At 35.9% G+C, this 22280-nt stretch overlaps 1 protein-coding gene across 2 annotated transcripts; it reads left to right on the top strand.

Annotated features, from left to right (window-relative positions):
• The first annotated feature begins 1165 nt into the window (after positions 1–1165).
• On the top strand, positions 1166–19146 carry LOC129321794 (uncharacterized). 2 transcript variants are annotated; one of them, XM_054967686.1, is made up of 15 exons: positions 1166–1282; positions 1398–1644; positions 3499–3589; positions 3691–3775; positions 3922–3991; positions 10001–10070; positions 10766–10835; positions 15976–16021; positions 16115–16382; positions 16472–16677; positions 16831–16905; positions 17320–17380; positions 17539–17619; positions 18493–18572; positions 18826–19146. In XM_054967686.1, the coding sequence occupies exons 2-15, from the start codon at positions 1508–1510 to the stop codon at positions 18902–18904; spliced, it is 1419 nt and encodes a 472-aa protein (XP_054823661.1). In that variant the 5' UTR covers positions 1166–1282; positions 1398–1507; the 3' UTR covers positions 18905–19146. The 2 variants fall into 2 exon arrangements, with proteins under 2 accessions (XP_054823661.1, XP_054823660.1); XM_054967685.1 differs by having other exon boundaries at positions 1209–1644.
• The last annotated feature ends 3134 nt before the right edge of the window (positions 19147–22280 follow it).

The following is a 22280-nucleotide window of genomic DNA, read 5'->3' on the forward strand; positions in this document are numbered from 1 at the left end:
CAATAATATGATTTAATCAAATGATTATTGAATATTTTGTTGTATAATACTTAAAAAATATTAAATCTCAAGATTTTAGAGGAGATAAAAAGTATTCTAATCGTGAATTGAATGTTGTTAGAAAAATATTTTTTAATAATTTTTAAACATTGATAAAATGTTAATAGTTTTGTTTAAAATATTTTTTGAGTGAATGGATTTTTTTTTGATAAAATTGAGTGAATAAATTTAAATCACTTACCAAATCTAAATCTCTTCACGAAAACACCTTTGATTGAATTTTATATGTTTATCTATATCTCATCTTACTTTTTTGTTTAAATACTTATAGCTGACTTTTTATTTTAGGTAATCTTATTTGAAATAAAATTAAATGATAAATATAAACATATTTCCTAGTAAGGATTTAAACTTAATTGTTGATTCACTGCACAAATTACCAATTAGCCCCTTTAATTAGACCTAATATTTGTTGTTTACCTTGTCCCTATTTTTATACTTTCTCTCTAATATCTTAAATTTTTATCCAACTTAATTTCGTCGACAACTTAACAACCCTCTAAGCATGATACCAAGAATCTAATTTTACTTTCATTATAAGACGAATTGTCTTAAGATAATAACTTATAAATAATAAAGGATACATATACTTTTAAATCAAAATAAATCACATACACACACATGTAAATATATTTGGCCAAAAAATATATATATGTAAATATATAAATTATAATTAAAAATTATATATCTTTATTATTTAAAATAAAAATGAAAAGAAAAATGTTCTCCAGCAGACATGCTATGAGCAATTATCTGGAGTTGAAATTTCATCATGATATCATTTTACTTTAAATGGCAGTTTTTATTAAGTTGGATTATATTTTAATTCTTTTTTTGTAAATGTCAAAATAGTACAAATTGAACGAGTTAAGTTTTATTTCTACAAATAAAAAAATGCCTTCTGGTAAAGAAACTAAAAAATAAAAAAGATGCGTTGCCAAGAAAAAATGTGTTGTTTTTAAGGCTATTGAGGATTCACGTATAGCTACGTTGACTTTTTGGTAAATAAGAAGCTGATTTAAAAAATGTCTTATATATATTTATATATTTGTAAGTTTCGTGGTAGCATAGAAGAAAAGGATGGGCAATTCCGTCCAATGAAGATCTTTAGGAGTCCCCCTCAATTCATGAATTTAGAAAGAGAGGCAATAGCGTGAATGCCAAGTCGGAAAGGTGAACAGAGAACGCTTTCTCCTCTATCTCTCTCGAGAGCACACGACACAGCACGGTTCTCTCTCTCTCTCTCTCTCTCTCTCTCAGGTTATTCTCTTCGCTGTCTCCAAGGAATTCCCTTCCTCGTCCATCTTTTTGACAACATTCTTCTTCAAATTTTCGTTAGCTCGATGAGCTGGTGAAGTGAGTTAATAGTGGTGCGGGCGTTTGTCTTCTGAATCTTTTTGTCCTTTTGGGGCTTTGATTTTTCTCTGTTCGCAATTGGTTCTCCAAAATGCTGGTTCGGAGGAGAATGATGAGTTGGAGGAGGGTAGCCAAGTCTCTGCAAGTCTTTGCAGCTCATGGTTTACTCTTCTCCTTCACGCTGCTGCTCGTTCTCAAGCTTGACCGTGTCGTTCATTACTCATGGTGGTGAGTTTTTGTTTTTGCTTTCCTGCTTTGTGCTGTCTCTTTCAATTTCTGTTTGTTTGCCTGGAAATTGTGGTGAAAAGCATTGAAAAAGAATTCAATTGATATATAATTTGCTGGTGGTGTTAGAAGGATCCTTTTTGTTAAATTTTTCCCAGTCCCAGCATTGGGATTACTTTCTTGTGGATGCAGTGGCTTCTGGTTGTGCTGGTTCTTCTCCTTTTTTTGAGGCTCAATGCTAGCAAGGAGGACGTTTATGTGTTTTCGTCCCCTAGAAACTCATCAATTGAGAATAATACAGTTATATTTTCTTGAAAAATGTAGTTTTCTCCATTGGCATGCCCTGTAATTTGTGGTATATTTGGATTGATTGAAATTTTATGATTTTCTTTCTATAGTTCATGGTGGTTTCTTTCTGTCTGAGCATTCAATGGATTAACAAATTGTCTTTTGTTTTAAATTATTCGTGATTCCAAATTCCAATGTTTAAATTGGCAATTTCAAGGTAAGTGAAAACAGAATATAGCTATTCAGGAATTAGATCTAATTTATATTGATATTATTAAGCTTAATAAATGATAGAGCACAATGGCGTCTTGCAATCCATGTAGCCGACCCCACCTAATGGGATAAAGGCTTGTTGTTGTTGTTGTTATATTGATATTATTGTTGGTTGGTATTGATTGATTGATTTTATTTCAGCTTATTTACTGTTAACTGTCTGTTGAATGAGACCATCGGATTTTTTTTTTTTTATTTCTTTAGTGCAAATTGCAGAATTCTGTGTAATGCCTCATTGTCTTGCACAAATTCACCTCGCCACGTGTTTCGCTTCTACAAAAGATTTTAACTTCGAGGACCAGAAAGCACTAAGTGATTTTGTTAGCTTCTTTTAAGGGTTTGTTCATGCGATTCAAAGATAGTGGGGTGGAGTGGACTGGAGTGTTTATTAATGGAAAGAACAGGACAAAGTATAGTGGGAAGAGGAATTGTTCCCGTTCAATTGATTGAAAGTTTAATGGAAAAGAGATGTTAACCTATTCTCCACTGCTTCAAAATTACTATATTATTAAAGGGGCTAGGTGGGTTTGAGGTCTAAGTTTTCAGTGTTACCTCATAGAAGAAAGGTAAGTGAAGAATATTTGGATGACAAAAGGGTAAAAGAGCAATTGAAAAGATAAAAGGAAGACAACCACCCCAAACTCCCAATTTGGTTGAGGGGTTGAGAAATTGCCAAACTGGGGTGTGGGGTGGTGGGCAGAGGGAATTTGAGAAGTCATCCCAATCCGTTCCACTTCATTGCTCTTAAAAATCCTGAAAATGATTTGAGTTTGTCCCTACTTCACTCCAACCCATCACCTTGCAATCCTTTTTCCCAAACAAACCCCAAGGTTTCTGGTTGGCACTTTTCTTTATAAAATTATAGACAAGTCATGAGCAAGTTTATATGATTGATTATTTTTGAATATGAAATGACTGGTCTTGTTAATGATGTTGAGCTCATGATCGTGTGCATTCCATTTGATTCAAAGGTTCACTTATAGCAAAATGGATGATTGCTTGGTTGCTTTTTGTTTTTTCATTACTGGTCTTCCAGATGAGCAGTGGCACCATATCATATAATCATATAAACAAAAAGTATACTCAAGTTAGTATTCTAAACTATGTATACCTTGTTATATGTACCATGCATTTATGTGTTTAAATTAACCGGTGAAGTTGATTCGAAGCAGTTCTGTCCAAGTGAGGTCCATTTTCTGATTTCGTCTTGAAATATTATTGAGAGGTGGCCTCGATTAAATGATGCCATAACCCTTCCATTTGTAGTTATGTTTTGCTTTTTGTTTCCATTGCCAGGACCATATTTTCACCTCTATGGCTTTTTCATTCTGTTGTAGCACGGGGAAGGTTTTCCTTGCCTGCTCCTTCAATGCCTCATGATCGCCATGTAAGAATTTTTGCAAGATAATATCCTTATAAATTTTGAGAGAATTGGGAAGTTTTTTGATAGGTACTTGTTGCTGAGGAACAAATTTTGTGTATTGGCAGTGGGCTCCATGTCATGCCATCATGGCAACACCCTTTCTTGTTGCTTTTGAGCTGCTTCTTTGTATACATCTTGAGATCAGTCATGGTATGCGAATTTTCTTGTTTCATAACTGTCAGTCATGGTATTGAGCCGTCTATTCTTGACATCAAGATAAACTGTGGATTTCTTGTAAGAGTTTGTTGATTTTTTGGATGCCGTGATTTGAATTATTATGCATTTCAATGATGCAGTGGTAAATTTAAAGATTGTCTTCTTACCCCTATTGGCTTTTGAAGTGGCAATTTTGATTGATAACATCAGGTAATTATCTAATTCCATCATTCCATTAATGTATGTATTGTTAGAATCTTGCACTCTCAGATTATGGTAAGCTTGCATATATCATTTGACCAATTTATTGCCTTCCTTGTGTAATGGTTGTGGGGACTGCTATGAAAGAGCTGGCTAGAAAATCGTGACAGTCATTCAGTTTTATCAGATGATTTGTAGAAGTAACTCACCAATTTGGTATCTGCTTTTCAGCACATCATTTGATTGTTGAGAAGTGTAAAGTTATTAATAAATGAAATGAGGTTCTGTCCAATGGTAATTTGTTATTGTTAAAAGTTACCATGATAGCCATCATGCTGGATTTTTGTTCCTGCTTTAGTGATAATATATGTCTAAGCTGTTAGGCAGGCTTGAATATCTCACAAGACCTGTGAGTTATTTCACTTATTTTATGAGATTCAACTGAAATTAATCTTGCTATATTTGATCCCTTGATTCTGTACCTTGGTTAAAGTCATTTACTGTCCTTTATTTACCTGTTTCTCGAAATTCTAGTGACTGGCTTATGGTCAAGGTTTCTATTTATTCCCTCTGCATGCGTTACTCTGAAGTAATAAGAAGAAAAACAACTTTGTGCCCTTTTTCTTAATGGTGTCAATTCCTACAAGGCTTGAATGACCAAATGCATTAGTTGATGGCATGAAAAAACTGTACTTTAGTGGTAACATGAGAACCAAACTCTAAGACTCACAGCAAAGTAACGCAAGGAAGGTCAATAGGTGCAAAAAACAATGGAGACTTTGTAGCAAGGGGAATGAAGAAAAAGATAAAGAACTAAAATTATAAAGTCCATTGACTTAGAAGATTTGCAATTTTAGCTCATAGCTGCTATCAACTTGAAGAAGGGTGTTGAAATTAGATTCTAATTTTCTTTTTTACTTGAAATTCAATTATGATAATTTATTTTGTGGAATTTGGGAGGAAAATATTTTTCATTCATTTCAATACTCAGATACATGCTAAATATGTATACAATAGGGAGAATAATTACTAATAAAGCCCAATAATTACTAATAAAGGCTATATGTTGAGAGACCATATGATATTTATAATAAATATTAAATATTTCCACACTCCTCCTCAAGTTAGATCATAGATGCTAATTATGTCCTCATACAATTCTCAAATGTAGGTCCAAATAACCCTTTAGTGAAAACATTAGCTGCTTGCAGCTTTGTAGGGAAGTATGTTAAACATAGAGTTCCTTCTTCCACTTTTTCTCTGATGAAGTGTTGGTCTATCACAACATGTTTAGATCTTTCATGTTGTACTGGATTTAAGGCCATGCTTGTGGCAGCCTTGTTATAATAGTAAAGTTTCAATGTTGAGCTTGCTCCAACCTGTATTTCGTTTAAAACTCATTTCAGCCACAATACCTCTCTTATTCCTTGAGCGGAAGCTCTCAATTCAGATTTAGCAATGCTTTTTAAAGCAACTCTTTGCGTCTAGCTTCTCCATGTAACTAAATTTTCCCACACAAATGAACAATAGCCGGGTTTTGACCTTTGATCTTTTTAGGTTCCACCACAACTTGCATCGGTGCAAACTTCCATGGGTCTTTTTTTTTTTTGGGTAAGTAAACTTCTATGAATCATTGCTCATGTTTTCTGAAGAACAGACCTCTACCAGAAGTACTTATTAGATATCGCAAGATCCTGTAGATTGCCTCCATACGACTCTACATTGGGCAACTCATACATTGATAGTGGATGCTATATCTGGCCTCATATGAGAAAGATATATTAGTTTTCCAATAAGTTTTTGATATATCTCTTTGTTAGCTGCTTTTTCCTTTTCTTCAGCTTCCTCCTCCTCCTCTTCCTCATTTTTCTTAAGCTTCTTCTTTGGTTTTAACTGGTTTGCAACCCAACATACCCATCTCTTTCAGGAGATCAAGTATATATATTTCTTTAAAAACATAAATTCTTTGGAGGTTATTGAGTGAGATTTTTTAATTAACAATATTTACAATGGCACCATATAATATATGTAGCTGACCCCACCTAGTGGGATAAGGTTTGTTGTTGTATAAATTCCTTTTCTTGACCTGGCAACTTTAACAACAACAATAGGTGGGGTTGGCTATATGGATTACATGACGCTATCATTAACCAAGCTTTTAGGAATATTGTTAATATTAATGAAGAGGTTTTGTTCAACAACTACTACAAGTGTTTTCTTTGGTCTTCCTCTACTCCTCTTGGTAGGGCTCAAGATTTTTCATTTCACTCTCTTTACTAGGACCTCCCACAACTTTCTCTATACATGTCCAAACCATCTCAATTGATTTTTTATCATTTTTCTCTCAATAGATGCCACACTCACTTTTTTTTATATATGCTCATTTCAGATTTTATTTTTTCGTTTATGCCTTCATATTTATCTTAACATTCTCATCAATGCTGCTTCAACTTTATGTTCTTGCTATTCCTTTAGAGCCTAACGTTCGCTTCCGTATGACATAGCTAATCTTATAGCAATTCAACAAAACATCCCTTTAAATTTAGCTTCCCGAGATCTTTGACTTCAAATTCCTTGCCAAGAGTAGCCTTCACTCTCTCTATTTCTTCAAGGTGATCTCTAGTGAATATTATATCATTGACATAGACAATAAGAATGCATTTCTTGCTTCCCTTGACTTTGACAAACATTGTATGATCCGATAGGGCTTGCTTGCCTTTGGACTTTAGCACTCTGGAGAACTTATTTAACCAAGCTTTTGGTGATTGTTTCAAGCCATGTATAGACTCTTTTAGTTCACATTTTCTATGACTTTATCAAACTTGGGAGGTAGAATCATATAGATTTATTCCTTCAACTTTCCATTTAGAAATGCATTTTTGATATCAAGTTGGTGAAGAGGCTACTCAAGATTAGCTGCGACAAACAACAAGACTCTGATAGTGTTTAAGTTTGCCATCAAAGCAAATATTTTTTCGTAGTCCAGACCATACATTTAGGTAAACCCTTGTGCAACCAAGTGTGCTTTCAACTTGTCAAGAGTTCCATCAGCTTTGTATTTTAGGGTGAACACCCACTTACAATTCACTGTTTCTTTTCCTTTGGGTAGCTGAACAAGTTTCCACATCCTATTCTTTTTTAAGGCCCTCAATTCTTCCATGACAACACTCTTCCATTTAGGGATGTTTAAAGCTTCTTGTATAGTCTTAGGCACCTTCAACTTATCAAGATTAATAATAAAAGCCTAGTATTGAGGAGAAAGTGCTTTGTGTGAAAGAAACCTCTCTATTGGATGGAAAGTATACGAGTGAGGTTGCTTCCTTAAAGCAATAGGAAGATCAAGATTAGTAGATGCACTTACTTGTTTTGTACTATCTATCTTTGGAGTTTCAGGAGTTGCCCCAAATTCTAAGTCTCTTTGAATTTCTGCTCTAGGAGCTACCTTTGTTTCAACGCTCTTGATGCTTATAGTACAAGTTGCTCATTATCTTTAGGTTTTTTCTTTTTTTTTGAATGTAAACAAGTAATTCTTCCTTTTGTGATCTTTTTGCATCCCCTCTTGTTTGCCTGTGTTCATCAGTTAGTGGTAGTAGTAATGGCTCAGTTGGTGTAATCCATGGCTCATGAAACACCTGTTCTCTGTTAGGTTTTTGTTCCTAAGTTTGAGATTCACTTATGCTTTCCCCCTGAATTGAAGTATTGGGATAGAATAAAGTATCTTCATGAAAGATGACATCACGGTTGACAAATTTGTGTTTAGAAAGAGGGTCAAAGCATCTGTATTCTTTCTGAGCAATATAATAGCCTAGATATATGCATTTGATTGCTTGAAGTTTAAGTTTATTGCTTTGGTGGTTATGGACAAAGGCTGTGCAACCAAACACCTAAAGCGGAATATTGGTTTCAATACATGATGTGGAAAAAAACACTTTGCAATTTCTGGAGAGGGGTTTCAAAGGATATGATTAGACTGGGCATAAGGTTGGTTAGGCAGGTTGCAGTCAAAATAGCATCGCCCCAATAAAACTTGAGCACGTTGCAATTAAACATGATTGCTCTAGCAACATTAAGTATATGCCGATTTTTTCTTTCTGTAACCCTATTTTGTTAAGGTGTATGAGCACATGAATTGGTATAGACAATACCATGCATTTGGAAGAAGGCATTTAAAGATTGGTTAAAGTACTCAATCCCATTATTAGTGCATAAGACTTGGATGGTGGTATTGAATTGGGTTTTGATATGGTTAAGAAATTCATGAATGTTGATGCAATCTCAGACTTGTTTTTTAAAAGAGAAACCCTATAAACACGAGTATGGCGATTAATGAAGTAAATAAACCATGTTGTTTTAGTATAATTAGGAGTATGAGATGGTCCTCATAAATCACTATAAATGGTTGTGAACAGTTTGGTAGGTGAGTATTTGGCTTTAAGAAGGGAAGTTTTGTGGTGTTTAGCAAGTTCACACACTTCACAGTGAAGTTCATTAACATTCATGTTTGGACATAAGGTGGGGAATAATCATTGAAGATAATAAAAATTAGGGTGACCTATTCTCTTATGTCACAACATAAAATTATTAACTTTAAGGGTAGATGTAGAATTACCGACAACTGGTGAGTTTCCCACCCTAGCGGCTACTTCAAAATAGTATAGCGCCTCATACTCCTTAACACTTCCAGTAGTTGCTCCAAATGATAGATCTTGAAACACACCATTGGATTGGAGGAATCTAACACAACAATTTGACTACTTGATCAATAGACTGATGGAAAGCATATTGTAATTAAGTTTAGGCACATGGAGTCCGATTCCAATACTATGGAGTCTAAAATTTGAATACTCGTTTTTCCCGCTACAACTGCTAAGGAACCATTTACAATCTTCACTTTAACATTCCCAGCACATAGGATGTAAGTGGTAAACAATTGATGACAACTCATCATATGGTCTGATGCTTCCAAGTCAACAATCCACAAAGTGTCTTCGAGAGGTTTTAAGGGCTTAAAGAAAGTTAACTCTTTTTGCTAAAAAGATAGGTACTGTGGTTGAAATCTGACCTAACTATTGTGTTAGGTCCAGCAACGACGGATGTGAGGTTGAACTTCATCACCAATTCTTGACACAAAATAAGAATTCCATTGCACGCCATATCTACAAGGCCGAGACATACCAACAAATGGACTAGAAGTATCAAACCCATTTGATCGCCTATGTTTTCTATCCCTTTACTTCATTGGTGTTAGACATAATCGACCATCAAGGTGCAAAAATGAAGCACCAATCATGCCGGAGACACCTTGTTACCAGAGAAGGTGATCGTTGTTGAAGAAAGCTAGTCGTGCATAGCCATGCACTCAAGTTCTCTCTCTGTTGCCGAGGGGATGAGTGGCGTATGTGAAGGCCATGCGCCACCAATGGCTGCGATACTTCTAGGTCACACTGGTTGGAAGTTTCCGGTCCCTCCTTTTCTGGCAATGAGATCCCATAATCTCTCCCTTAGCCCATTCCGTGTTCGACCCTAGCTAAGTAACTAACATTTGTTTGTGGCTGAAACCCTAATTAGGTTTCAGATCCCTAATGGAGCCAACCTAGCTTTGATACCATGTGGAATTTGAGAGGAAAACAATTTTTGTTCATTTCAATACTGAAGTACTTGCTGAATAAATATACAATAGGGAGAATTAATAAAGCCTGCTAAATACTAATAAAGGCTGTACACTAAGATAATATTTACAATAAATATCAAATGTTCCCACATATTTCAATTAGAGAAATATTTCATGTGAAGAATGTGGTTTATTTTTGAAAAAAGTCAGTCCTGTAATTTCCCTTTTAGCTGGCCTTTATTTCTGAATTAATATGGCTTTTAATTTTGCCATTTATGCTTGTTTATTTCATGGGATTCACACTGGCAGACTTGTTGATTGGGTCTCCTATGTATTTCTAGCTTCTTCTGTTATAAAGAAGTAAGAAATCAAAGCATCATTTCTCTGATTTTCTTCACTTTACATAGGATGTGTAGGGCTTTAATGCCTGGAGACGATGAGAATATGAGTGATGAAGCAATATGGGAAACCCTTCCTGTAAGTATATTGTTCGGTACTAAATTTCAATACATCAGTGATTGTAAATAGATTGCTACCTATCTATTGCTTCCACTAGTATCTGTTATATTGCATGAAGGATTAAGAATAGTGTTTATAACATAATTAACATTTTTTAACAAATTCCTTTATAAATTTTTTTAGGTATTCTCTAGTTATAGAGCGATAATCGATGTGGAACAGTGAATAGAAAGTTGATAAAATCCATCTAATTATCTTTGATTAGATGACGCTTGACATTTGTTCAAATGCATTATTGTTCAGAATCTCAAGTCAGTTTCTTGTTTTGTGGTCAAAAGGATCTTTTGCTAGAATTGTGATATAATTGAACATCAGGATAAAATAGTTGGAGTGAATCAAGAAATAAATAGGCCATGAATTAACACTTGAATAAGGAGTACTCTTTATTACTAATTCCTTTATTATTTTAAGCGTATGGCTTTTTAATTTTCTTTTCAAAACCTTGGTTCTAGAAATTTCATTCAGTTTTCCTGAAGGATTGTTCTTACCCATTGTCAAAGACCTTTTGTACCTGTTCTTCATTTGCATCACCTTATTGTGTTCCTCAAAAAGAACTTTAATGTGTTACTCAATAGTGTGATTTTTTTTTTTTTTCCTTCCGGGTTTCATTTTCACAAAATCTGGATTCTAAAGCATGTACTGCTGTTTTCTAGCACTTCTGGGTTGCAATTTCCATGGTCTTCTTTATTGCTGCTACAGTGTTCACTCTTCTTAAGATATGTGGTAAGTTTTGATCATTCCTATTTGTTACTTGTAAACTGAGTAATTAGTTGCCCTTGCTCTGGGATTTTTGTTTATTATTATGATGCCTTGGAGTACATATTAATGGTTGGTGATCAATTTTTTTCCCCCTTTAGGATTGTTTGTTTTTGGAGAGGGTAAATATAAAATTTTCATTCCCATTGTAGTGACAGTTTGATGTGGCTTTATTTGGGACTTGAACTTTTCTATGTTCAAGTTTTCAATTTGGGTAAAGCCTAGTACAAAACAACATAGCCAAGCCTTGAAATGCCCATCAATTTAGTCCATATTTAAGATCAATATGGCATAAATATAACATTTTAAATGAAACCCTTTTTACAAAATAAAATTATAAATCTCAGCTTGGAGAAAAATATTTTATAAAAAAGTAAATATAGTTTCATTGTTAAATCAAATGTGCCCCCATGTATTGCTGAAAATCCCATGATTTTATTTATTACAGCTTCAGTTAAGATTCTGATATTATTTTTTTTAAAGATCTGTCAATGTTAGTAATTCCTTATTTAGCTCTTTAGGTCTCTAATGGAGATTTAGTAGTATGAGATACCAAGTCTCTTATTGAGTTGTATGAGATGTTTAATGGGGTATTTAAGCGGTTGGTTCTCCCACTTCAATATCTAGCTTTTGGGATAAGGTTTCTTATCTTGTTAGGTACCTATCAATTGGTATTAGAATTAGGTTGTTGGCAATTTCAAAGAGGGCTACCTACCAAGGTTTTGACTGGTCGGAGGCCAAGTTAGTTCCATAGAGTGCAGCCCCTAAGATGTTGGCTTCCCATAGGGGGCTAATTGATGAAGGCTTGGTAGCATGGGATATCAAGTCTCATATTGAGTAGTATGGGTTGCTCGATGAGATATTTAAATGGGTTAGTTCTCCCACCTCAACAAGAAGTTTTGGGGATAGGGTTTCCCTTCCCACTTAGGTACCTATTAGTCTCGCTATTCTATTTTAATTTTACTTCAAATTATGATTGCTGATTATGTGGGACTGGATGGTAGACTTGTTGCCATCTTTCCATATTTATGCATTTGCCTCCCCTATGAATGGATAAGCATTCTAATGGGTATCTAAATGGGATGGGGAACCCTACCCCAAAAGCTAGCTGTTGAAGTGGGAGAACCAACCCACTTATATACTTCATTGAGTATCTCATACTACTCAATGTAGGACTTAGTATCCTATACTACCAAGTTTCTATCAATTGGCCTCCCATAAAAAGCTGACGTCCTGATGGCTGCACTCCGCAGCACTTAACTCGGTCTCCTTCGGTCAGAACCCTTTATGTGTAGCTTTTTCTGGAACTGTCAACAATGAGGTTCTGATATCAATTAATGGGTACCTAAATGGGATGGGAAACCCTACCCCAAAAGCTAGCTGTTGAGGTGGGAGAATCGACCCGCTTATATACCTCATTGAGCATCTCGTACTACTTAATGTGAGACTTGGTATCCTATAGTACCAAGTCTCCATCACATTCAAAGACTATACTTGCCATTTTTCACTGTATCAAAGCAATGGCTGATCCATCTTTGATTTTTGGCCAAGAGCCTATAATACTGAAACTCTGGATAGACAGAGCTTAGCCCTTGAAACCAAGAGATGTCTACAAAGTGTGAAAAGTGCTTGTTCTATTTGGAAGCATTCTTCCCTTCACTGACATCAACATGCGAGCTAGCCTTGTTAAGAAAGCTTTGATCAGCTAGACCTGAATCTGGTCGACAGCTCGACTGCCACAACCAGATTCACTTAGAGTGCCTGTCTTATGCTGCAGTTCACTTTTGCCTGCAGCGGCTCGACTCAATCATCTCTATTGATTTGTGTTACTAATTTATCCTTCTCAAGGTCACTCTGTAACTTCCCCTCTATTCATATAAGGTAGTTCAAACCGGTCTTTTCTTGGATATTGTGATAGGATTTGAGGATGTGATGCAACTAGTTAAATCCTATACTACCCTTACCTTCTAAGTTCAAAACATTGCCTTTTGGATAGCTGACGTGGGAGCAACAGGTCACATGAAGGGTAATGCTTCACTTTATGATTTCTTGGTAAAAGGATATGGTTATTGAAATTCCTTATGGAACCTTGTTGGGACATCAAAGCTATGTGAAGAGTTTCTCTTGAAAAATGTTTGTTGTACCAAACTTAACTTTAGTTTGCTGTCTATTTAAAGCTCTTTAAGCATCTTAATTATGTTGCTAAATTTTATGTTGTTAGCTGTCATTAGAGTCGGGAATTTGAGCGGGCTGGGCTTATTTGGGCTTGGCCTGAACAGGCTCGAACCCGAACAGGCCCGTATCCTTGAGAAGCCCGAATAGCTAAGCCCGGCCCGAATTTCTTCGGGCTTCGGGCGGCCCGAATACCCGAATTTAATTTTTAAAATTATTTTTAATTATTTTTTTCACTTTGAAATTAATTATTTTATTTTATAAAAAATATAAAATATATTTTTTTAATACTTAAATGATGTCTAGGACTCAAATATATGGTATTTTAGTATAAAATGATCTAAAATTTAAAGAATTAATTAATATTTATTATATTTTATATATTTTTTAAAAATATAATTTTTTTATTCGGGTATTCGGGCCAAGCCCGAACCCGATCGGGCTTGGCCTGAATTTTTTCGGACGTAAAAAAGCATCCTTTTTTCTAAGCCCGGCCCTAAAATTTTTCGGGCCAATTCGGGCTAGCTCGTCGGGCTTAGCCCGAATTATCGGCTCTAGCTGTCATGATTTAGATTTTAGATTATGATAATATCCTGCAAAATTAGGCAAGCTCATGGGAATTTCTATGTTGCCAGCAACACTACTCTTAGCGAAATCATGCCATGAAACTACAGATCAGGGCAACCTAACTTTCAGTTTTCAGAGTTTTGTACCCTCACCTGTGCAAAAAGCAATACTACTGCTCTCCAATGGCAAGTATATAAACTTTTCCAATTATATAAAAAATTCCCATCTCCATAACCACTAAGCTACTCACAATGCAATAGTAACAAGCTTTATCCTATTAGGTGGACTCGGCTACATGGATTGCATAATGCCCTTGTGCTCTATCATCAACTAGCCTTTGGACATATTGTTAATTTAGGGGTCTCGTTTAATAACTTCTGTAAGTGTTCTCTTGGGTTTTCACCAAGCCACTCACAATAATTTACTGTATTGAAAACCTAACAAGGCTAGACGTTTCAGTACTTCTTTAATGATCACGGAAGAATCACTTGAGTTTACCCTAATGGGGGAGATATAAGAGATTGATGTTAAGCTATGTAACTCTTTATCCAGCATGATTTAGATCTGACAATGCTAAAGATTACTTCAACACAAATTCTCCAACATCTTCCTTCACAGGGGGGTTGTTTATCAAATTTCTTGCCTTATGTTGATAGCTGATACCCCTTAACAGAATGGAGTAGCTGTGAGAAAATAGGCCTGGCTTATGGGATGCTTGATGCCTTAAGAACATCATCAATGTCCTGAAGTTTCTCTTTGGGGTGGGGAGGTGGGTGGGAAGCCTCTCTCATTGCTACATGGTTTCCAAAACTTCAAATCTCCGTTGTAAACCAAGTCCTAAAAGCCCCTTAACAGCAAATCACCCATGAAGGTGACATGGACTTAGATAAATGTCCATGAACATCCTGTTGAAATGATATTCTCTCTTGAACACGTGACTAACTCTATGCTTGAACTCTTTTACCTTCAAGGGAACAACACCTTACCAATTTTAGTGAGTATTTGGTTTATTCAAGGAGGAAGAAAAGGAAAAAAGATATGTCTTAATGCACATTGTGAGCCTTCTTCTTATTGGGTCAAAGGCTCGGAAAGCATGGTATTTAAAGTAGGTTATTGTTCTAAGAAAAGGGGCTTAGTCTTGCACTGGACACCCTTTTGAGTAGTTGCATTTTGTAAAACAAATTGTTTCCAGTTATTTGGGTTTTGTTACTCGCCTAAACTTAAGTTTAGGTGAGTAGATCTACTCCTGGATCTATACATTCTTAATTTAAGTTTGGGTTTTGTTATTAGTTAAAAAAAGATATTTGGGTTTTGTTAGTCGCCTAAACTTAAGTTTAGAAAAAGGAGTAGATCCCTGAAAAAATTTCATTCTATATCTACTCCTGGATCTATACATTCTTAATTTAAAAAAAAAAAAAGGAAAGAAAAGTTAGAAGGGGATGATGATGAGATAAAATGAAACAATTCAAGATCATTCATTTGCAACATATATTGAACATAACGGGGCCATTTGAGATTCTTGACCTCTAGCAATAGGTATTCTGAACATCAGTTGATATCTGCATCATGATATAACTTGTGCTTTTCAGTACTCGTGAAATCTGTTTCTTGTTAAGCAGTCAAAGGAATGCTGCCTGATTAAATAACGCACTTGCAGTCTGGTAGGTGGTGGTCAAGTTGTGAATCACAATAATGTATACCATGTTCTTTTTGCTGCTCAGAAATGTTTCCTGTCCTCTGTATTTTGTCAAAATCTATTGTCTAATATGTCTTTTCTTTTGGAATATTGTGTAATTGTGTGAAATTTTAAGCAAGGATGAGATGGCATAACTTGTTCTTGAAGAACTTCTCTGATTGAGCAATAGAATAAATAATGTTTCAATTTACTGAAATGCAAAAAGAGAGAGAACTATAATTTTGGAAAACATATTTCTGGTTTAGAAACAACCAAGAATCAGCTTGTTAATTGAAGTCAACATATGGATGATCTTTTAAGAACCTTTTATATGTGTTTAGCAAATTATTTAATTATTTCTACTCTGGACATATTTTGACAAAGAATTCCTGCAATGTAATTTTCCCAAAAAAAGACATTATTTCAATGTGTCACTTGCCCATTGATCAAATATATGGGGTGAGGCCTATTTCTTCCTTTTTGTGTGCAATGAATCAATCAGGGTGAGGAATTCAAGTAGGACACATGTTGGTAACTATCTTTATAGTAATAAAACACTGTTTTGATGATATCAAGATTACTTGCTGAGTTGTGTTACTGTAATCACATTCTTGATATTAATCACACTGTCTGATGAGCTGTTGAATGCACGCCTATCATATTCTTACTAATTATCCTTTCAATCACCTGCAGGTGATGTTGCTGCTCTTGGTTGGTGGGACTTATTTATTAACTTTGGGTATAGCCAAATTTACATTTCTGATACACTGGTTCTATCTAGTCGTTCATCTTGTGCCTTTGACCTTCATGAAATCCCTGTATCTTTGTGCAGCATTGCAGAGTGCTTTGCCTTTCTTGTATGCACAAAGTGGTACAATCCAACAATTCATGGAAAATGTCACACTGACACAGCAGATCCCAGCTCATCATCACTTACATCATCATTTACTGTAAGATACCTGGACTGGGATAGAGGTTTGGTGGTTTCTGCAGATGAAGAGAGGCAGCAAAGTGGCCTATGCAGTCTGCAGGACATCGGTGGGCATATCATGAAAATTCCATTCATAGCTTTTCAAATTCTGCTATTTATGCATTTAGAGGTATGATATATTTCGATCAAGGGCCTCTTGATATTTTCAGAAGATGCAAGTTTTTCCAAATTTTTTGAGTTTTTTCCCCCGTTTTTTAGGGAACACCACCTGGTGCGAGAACTATGTCATGTGCTGTTGTCTTTTCTCCCCTTTTTCTGTTGCAAGGAGCTGGTGTTTTATTTGCGGCTTATAGATTAGTGGAGAAATTAGTTCTTTTGGTTTACACTGGAGATGTTCCTGAAAGATATTCAAATATAGCACTAAAAGCCCGCGATTGTTTTGGATTCTTGCACCATGGCTCAAGGTATTAGTTTGTTCCTGCTTTCTATGAAACCAAAATTTATCTTTGGATCCATGCCAAAAAATTATCTTCGGTAATTTATTTGTTGAGCGAGGAAAAACTGATACTATTCAACTGCGACAGATTTTTGATTGTTTGAATTTTCTGCATTAACAGGCTGCTGGGTTGGTGGTCAATAGATGAAGGAAGTCGAGAGGAACAAGCCAGACTCTATTGTGACGGGGGCTCAGGGTCAGTTTTTCTTTACAGCATGTTTGACAGCAATTCAGTTTTTGGACTATTGTTTTCCCTTTGCTTTAAAACCTAATTTAGAAACTTAATGAACATTTTTACATCCTTATCTTGGAAGTCTTGAACAGTGCGTCATTTTGTCCTAAAATCAAAGTTTTTTGGTTATGCTTTTTCAAAATGTAAAATAATTTTGTATAACATATTCAACTTGGCTTATTTTGATGGCCATATTAACTAAACCTGCAATTGGACTGGACTTGCTTTAAGGTGTGCATTGCTCTCCCTTTGTGCTTTCGAGTAACTTATGTGACCCAAGCAGTTACGCCTACACTGATTCTCTCTTCAGCTGTAACATGGAGTATTGATCGAAATTACTTTTCACTGTATATGAATGTAATTTGTTTTACTATTTAGGTATAATACTTTCTCCCCTGATATGGTGAAGAAAATGCCTAAAGCAGATCTTGTTGAGGAGGTAAAGACCTTGAAACCCCCCCCCCCCAAAAAAAAAGGACTGACTTGATTAATATCAAAATATATAGCGATAGCACCAATCCTTGCATCACCCCTCCCCCCCAATTTTATTGTTTTTTTACCTATACACGAGTAATTATAATTCTTAAAAACTGCCAGATCTGGAAACTACAAGCTGCACTAGGTGAGCAGTCCGAGATTACGAAATTTAGTCAGCAGGAGTACGAAAGACTCCAAACTGTAATGTTCTCAACCTTGATTGATTCTCTTCCACATTTAAGTTTGTTAATCAGTAGCAGAAGTATCTTATTAGCTTTTGCTCATGGAGCATTTTCTTCATTTTCATTTAATTAGGGACTGGGGAGTAAGAATCCTGATATGATATTAATCTCATTTCCTCAGTTTTTTTTTTTCTTTGGGCCAAAACTTAGGTCCTCATTTTAAAGTTAAAAATATAATTTGAAGTTGAAACTGATCAGGCTCTAGCATCTTGGAACTTTCATATGATTAAATTGGGTCAATTTTCTGCTAAAAAAATGGGGTCCATTTTGTGGTCTGTCATGTGGTAACGAGTGATTTTCGATGTGTATCACATGGTGTTGTGCTATAAAAACATACCTAGTTAGTGAAAAGGGGGATCTAGAAGTCTATGAAGAGGGATCACCTTTAATTCTCTCTAAATTTAGGTCTAACTTCCGATGAACTTACAAAAATATACACTAGTGTTTCCTGTAACTTACCTTTCTTCATTTTTTTTTTCACGTAATCCGCCTTTATATGTGGTGGTTTTCAAAATTGATTTCTTAATGACAAAATGTTGAAAGGAAATTCAATATCTGGTTCTCTATCATGGCAATGAATAATCTTGGATTTATACTTCAGTGAGACCAATACCCCACAACCATTTTCGCACTGTGGGGTCACTACCACGGAAAGTCCAGATATCAGCAGTTAATATGCACTATGCATGCACTGACGCAAGTTTGCAATCTCAAGTGATGCATATATTCATGCACAAGCTGTATTATAATTATTTTTGATTTTCTTAAATTGCCTTACATATGACTTGGGGCCGTATAATTGATTATTAAAAGGGATTGGTGGGTATTTCAGGAAAGGATCCTATGTAGAGTTTGCTTTGAAGAGCAGATTAATGTGGTCCTGCTTCCATGCAGGCATCACATTCTTTGCAGGTAAGAATCCTAAGCGCCCCCCCCCCCCTTTCTCTTTTTGGACAAAAGAATCCTAAGCCCCTTTAGTAAAAATAATTTTGGGGAAATTCTCGGGTAAGAACCCTAAACCCATGTTGGTTGGACTGGCCAATAAAATCTCGTTTGTTTTCATGAGCATATTGCTTAGCCAGCTGATATATTTTGTATAACAAAGAATCTTATAAATTTGAACTACTTTCTCGTCCAATTTTGACAATATTAATGTGGATAACAGCACGTGCGGTGAAAAGTGCAAGAGGTGCCCAATCTGCCGTTTCTCCATTGAAGAACGAATGCCTGTGTATGATGTATAGATTTCAATTCCCACACTGATCGAAGCGATGTAGCTATCTTACGCTCTTGCTTTTGTTTTTAGATGAGGCAAGCACAGAGAGACTAGAAATGCTGGTTTCTCTGCTTATAGGTTTGTTCATTATCAACAGCTGTGTATAGTTTTCCCAGAGTCAGAACTCTTAACGTTTTCTCCTCTGTAAAGTTTATTTGTTGTGGTCACTTTCATAAATGGAGTGTAAAACTTCACCATTCTCATTGCTAAGTGGCACTATCTCATCCTGATTTTTAACACAGTTGGAAAGTTAAAACTGCGAACCGTTTATAGAACCGTTTTTATTAGGCCCGTCGTTTCTAGCTGTTATATTTTGTATTCAAGTGTTCAAGTCACTGTTTTTTTTTTTTTGAATTGGAGCCCACGGGTAAACCGTGCTAATTTACAAGATGAGTCATGTCAGCGTATAAGATATTACAACAATCAGGCAGTGGAATATCAAAGATATGAATACAAAGATTGTCTGTGTAAGCTTGATGAGATAACCAATTAGCACATCTGTTTGCCTCCTTAAAAGTATGGTCGAACGTGGTTGTCCAATCTCGCATGGTGAGATCTCTGATTCTATTAATAATAGTAGTGAGTAGATGAGTAGTAGAAAACTCATTATGAATTAGCGAGAGAACTTTTGTAGAGTTAGTGTAGACATTAACTTTCTTGAACTTCTCTGCCCAGCAAATGTTTTGGTAGGGGCTCAAGACAAATATGAAGGAAAAGGAGGATTCTATTAAATTAAATAGAGTGAGGATCTTACTCTACTGAACTTAATAGCCAAACAGGAGAATCTTCAAGGGAAAACAAGGTTTATTCATTTTAGATGTTCCAGGACATTTATATCCAGAAATTACAATTAAATAAATCAAATAATGTAGATAATTAGCCTAAAATTAGGAAATAACTGACTAGCACATTGGTACCCTATTAACGAAGTGAAGGTCCTATTATTTAGCTACTAACAGTTACTAACAGTAAAACAAAACAATAATTAATTAAAATAACAGCAATGAATTAATTTAAATAAGGTAAATCCCTCATAATCTGCATAACAGCATCTGATTCTGTTATCTTCCTCCTTTTTCTGCGTTGATAAGTGATTATGGGTTTGTTATGCTGATTTGGACCCTTATTATTACTCCCCCTCGAAAAAAAAAATGACTTGTCCTCAAGGAGGAAATTGGGAAACTGTTAGGCAAAAAGATCATAATCTTCCCAACTCGATTCTTCCTCTGGTTTGGACGCCCATTTGATTAATAGCTCCAACTGAGAACCCTTCCAGTGATGAGATATAACAGTTTCAGGTTCCAAAACAAGTTCAAAATCAGGGGACAATGGCAAATCTACTGGAGGATCAAGAGGGGACTTTCTGTGAGCTGGTGTGAAACATGAAAAACCAAATGAATTTTAGCTATTGATGGTAGCTGCAACTAATAGGCCACTGCTCCAATTTTGCATATGATAGTATAAGGTCTAAAGAAATGAGGCGAGAGCTTGTCATACTTTTTATGGGACAATGAACGCTGCCTGAAAGGCTGTATCCTCAAGAAAACTGCATCTCCCACCTCAAAAGAGAGCTCACGTCGGTGATGATCTGCATAAGTCTTCATTCTATATTGGGCTTTGTTCAAATTATCCCTGAGGAGTTGTAACATGTGATCTCTAGTTTCCAGTTGGTCAGCAAGCTCAGTAATGTGAGTTTCACCCTTGATGAAAGGATGAAGTGGAGGTGGGTCCCTACCATATACCACTTTGAAAGGGGTAGTATTGGCAGAAACATGGAAACCAGTGTTGAATGAGAATTCAGCCCAACCTAAGAACTTACTCCATGAATGTGGTTGCTTATGTGCAAAGCACCATAATATGTCTCAAGGCAACGATTTACTACTTCAGTTTAGCCATCGGTCTGAGGGTGGTATGCAGTACTCAGCTTAAATAATTCCTGCCAAAAAGCACTCAAGAAAAGTAGGTCTCGATCTGATAGAACAGAACGAGGCATGCCAAGCAACCGGACAATCTCCTCACAAAAACGAGCAGCCACAAATTTGGCAGTATAGGGGTGTGCAAAGGGAATGAAACGACAATATTTACTCAATCTATCAACTACCACTAGAATAGTATCATAGCCACATGATTTGGGCATTCCAACAATAAAGTCAAGAGAGATATCTTCCCAAATCTGTGTAGGAACCGGTAAAGGTTGCAGCAAGCCAGCTGGTGATAGGGTTTCATATTTGTTCTTCTGGCAAATAAAGCATTGTTGAACCAAGGCTTTTACATCATTTTTCATTTTAGGCCAATAAACCGTACCTGTTAAACGCTTGAGAGTTTTTAAGAAGCCCCCATGACCACCCGAAGGTGTTACATGTGCCTCCTTGTAGTAGCTTAGAGCGAAGAGATGAGCTCTGGGGAATAACTAGGCACCCATTAAAATACAATTTTTGCTCAACCAGACTGTAACTGGTACGAGAACTGGAATTTTCTTTTAAGGTAGTAACAATAGGAGCTGTAAAAGAGTCGGTTGTTAAAGCTTCTTGTAATTCAAGGAAATCTAAAGGCACAGGAATCACCAAGTTAAGAAAATCAGCATGTTGTGGCCTTCTGGATAGTGCATCAGCCCCAATATTCTCCTTACTAGCCTTATATATAATGGAGAAATCGAATGGAAGTAACTTTAGAATGAGACATTGTTGAGTGTTTGTTAAAGTTCTTTGCTGCAACAGATTTTTCAAGCTACTATGGTCAGATTTTACTATAAAATGCCTTCGTAACAGATAATGACGCCACTTTTAGAGTGCCAACACTAGAGCTAATAGTTACTGATCATATGCTGACTGAAATCTGTTAGAAAAGGATAACCCCTTGCTATAAAAAGCGATGGGGTGGTCATGTTGCATGAGGATGGCCCCTACACCTTCCATTGAAGCATCGCACTCTATAACAATGCCATGAAGTCAGGAATTTTTAAAACAGGGGCTGTAATAAGATAAAGCTTAAGTTTCTTAAAAGCTCTTTGAGCTTCTGGGGTCCAGCAAAAAGCATTCCTTTTAGTTAATGCAGTAAGGGCACGAGCAATAATACCATAATTCTTGACAAACCTTCAATAATAGCTGGTGAGTCCCAAAAATCCTCTAAGTTCTGTGACATTTGTAGGTATTGGCCATTCACTTACGGTATTGATCTTTTCAAAATTTGTTTCCACTCCTTGTGCTGAAACCTTATGCCCCAAGAAGACACACGAGTCTGCCCAAATTCACACTTCTTGAAGTTGGCATAATACGATTGTTGCTGTAAGGTAGAAAATACCAATCGAAGATGATCTTTATGTAGGTTTGGAGTGAGACTATAGA

The sequence above is a fragment of the Prosopis cineraria genome, unplaced genomic scaffold (assembly GCF_029017545.1).
Source record: "Prosopis cineraria cultivar Desert tree isolate PC_DT_omini unplaced genomic scaffold, ASM2901754v1 PC10, whole genome shotgun sequence".
Classification (NCBI taxonomy): Eukaryota; Viridiplantae; Streptophyta; class Magnoliopsida; order Fabales; family Fabaceae; genus Prosopis; species Prosopis cineraria.

Excerpts from the sequence above, each read along its gene's own strand:
- LOC129321794 (XM_054967686.1), top strand. The coding sequence starts at position 1,508 with ATGCTGGTTCGGAGGAGAATGATGAGTTGGAGGAGGGTAGCCAAGTCT. Across the intron at positions 3,590-3,690 it reads CAATGCCTCATGATCGCCAT|TGGGCTCCATGTCATGCCAT; the intron begins GTAAGAATTTTT and ends GTGTATTGGCAG. Across the intron at positions 17,381-17,538 it reads AAGCAGATCTTGTTGAGGAG|ATCTGGAAACTACAAGCTGC; the intron begins GTAAAGACCTTG and ends AAAAACTGCCAG.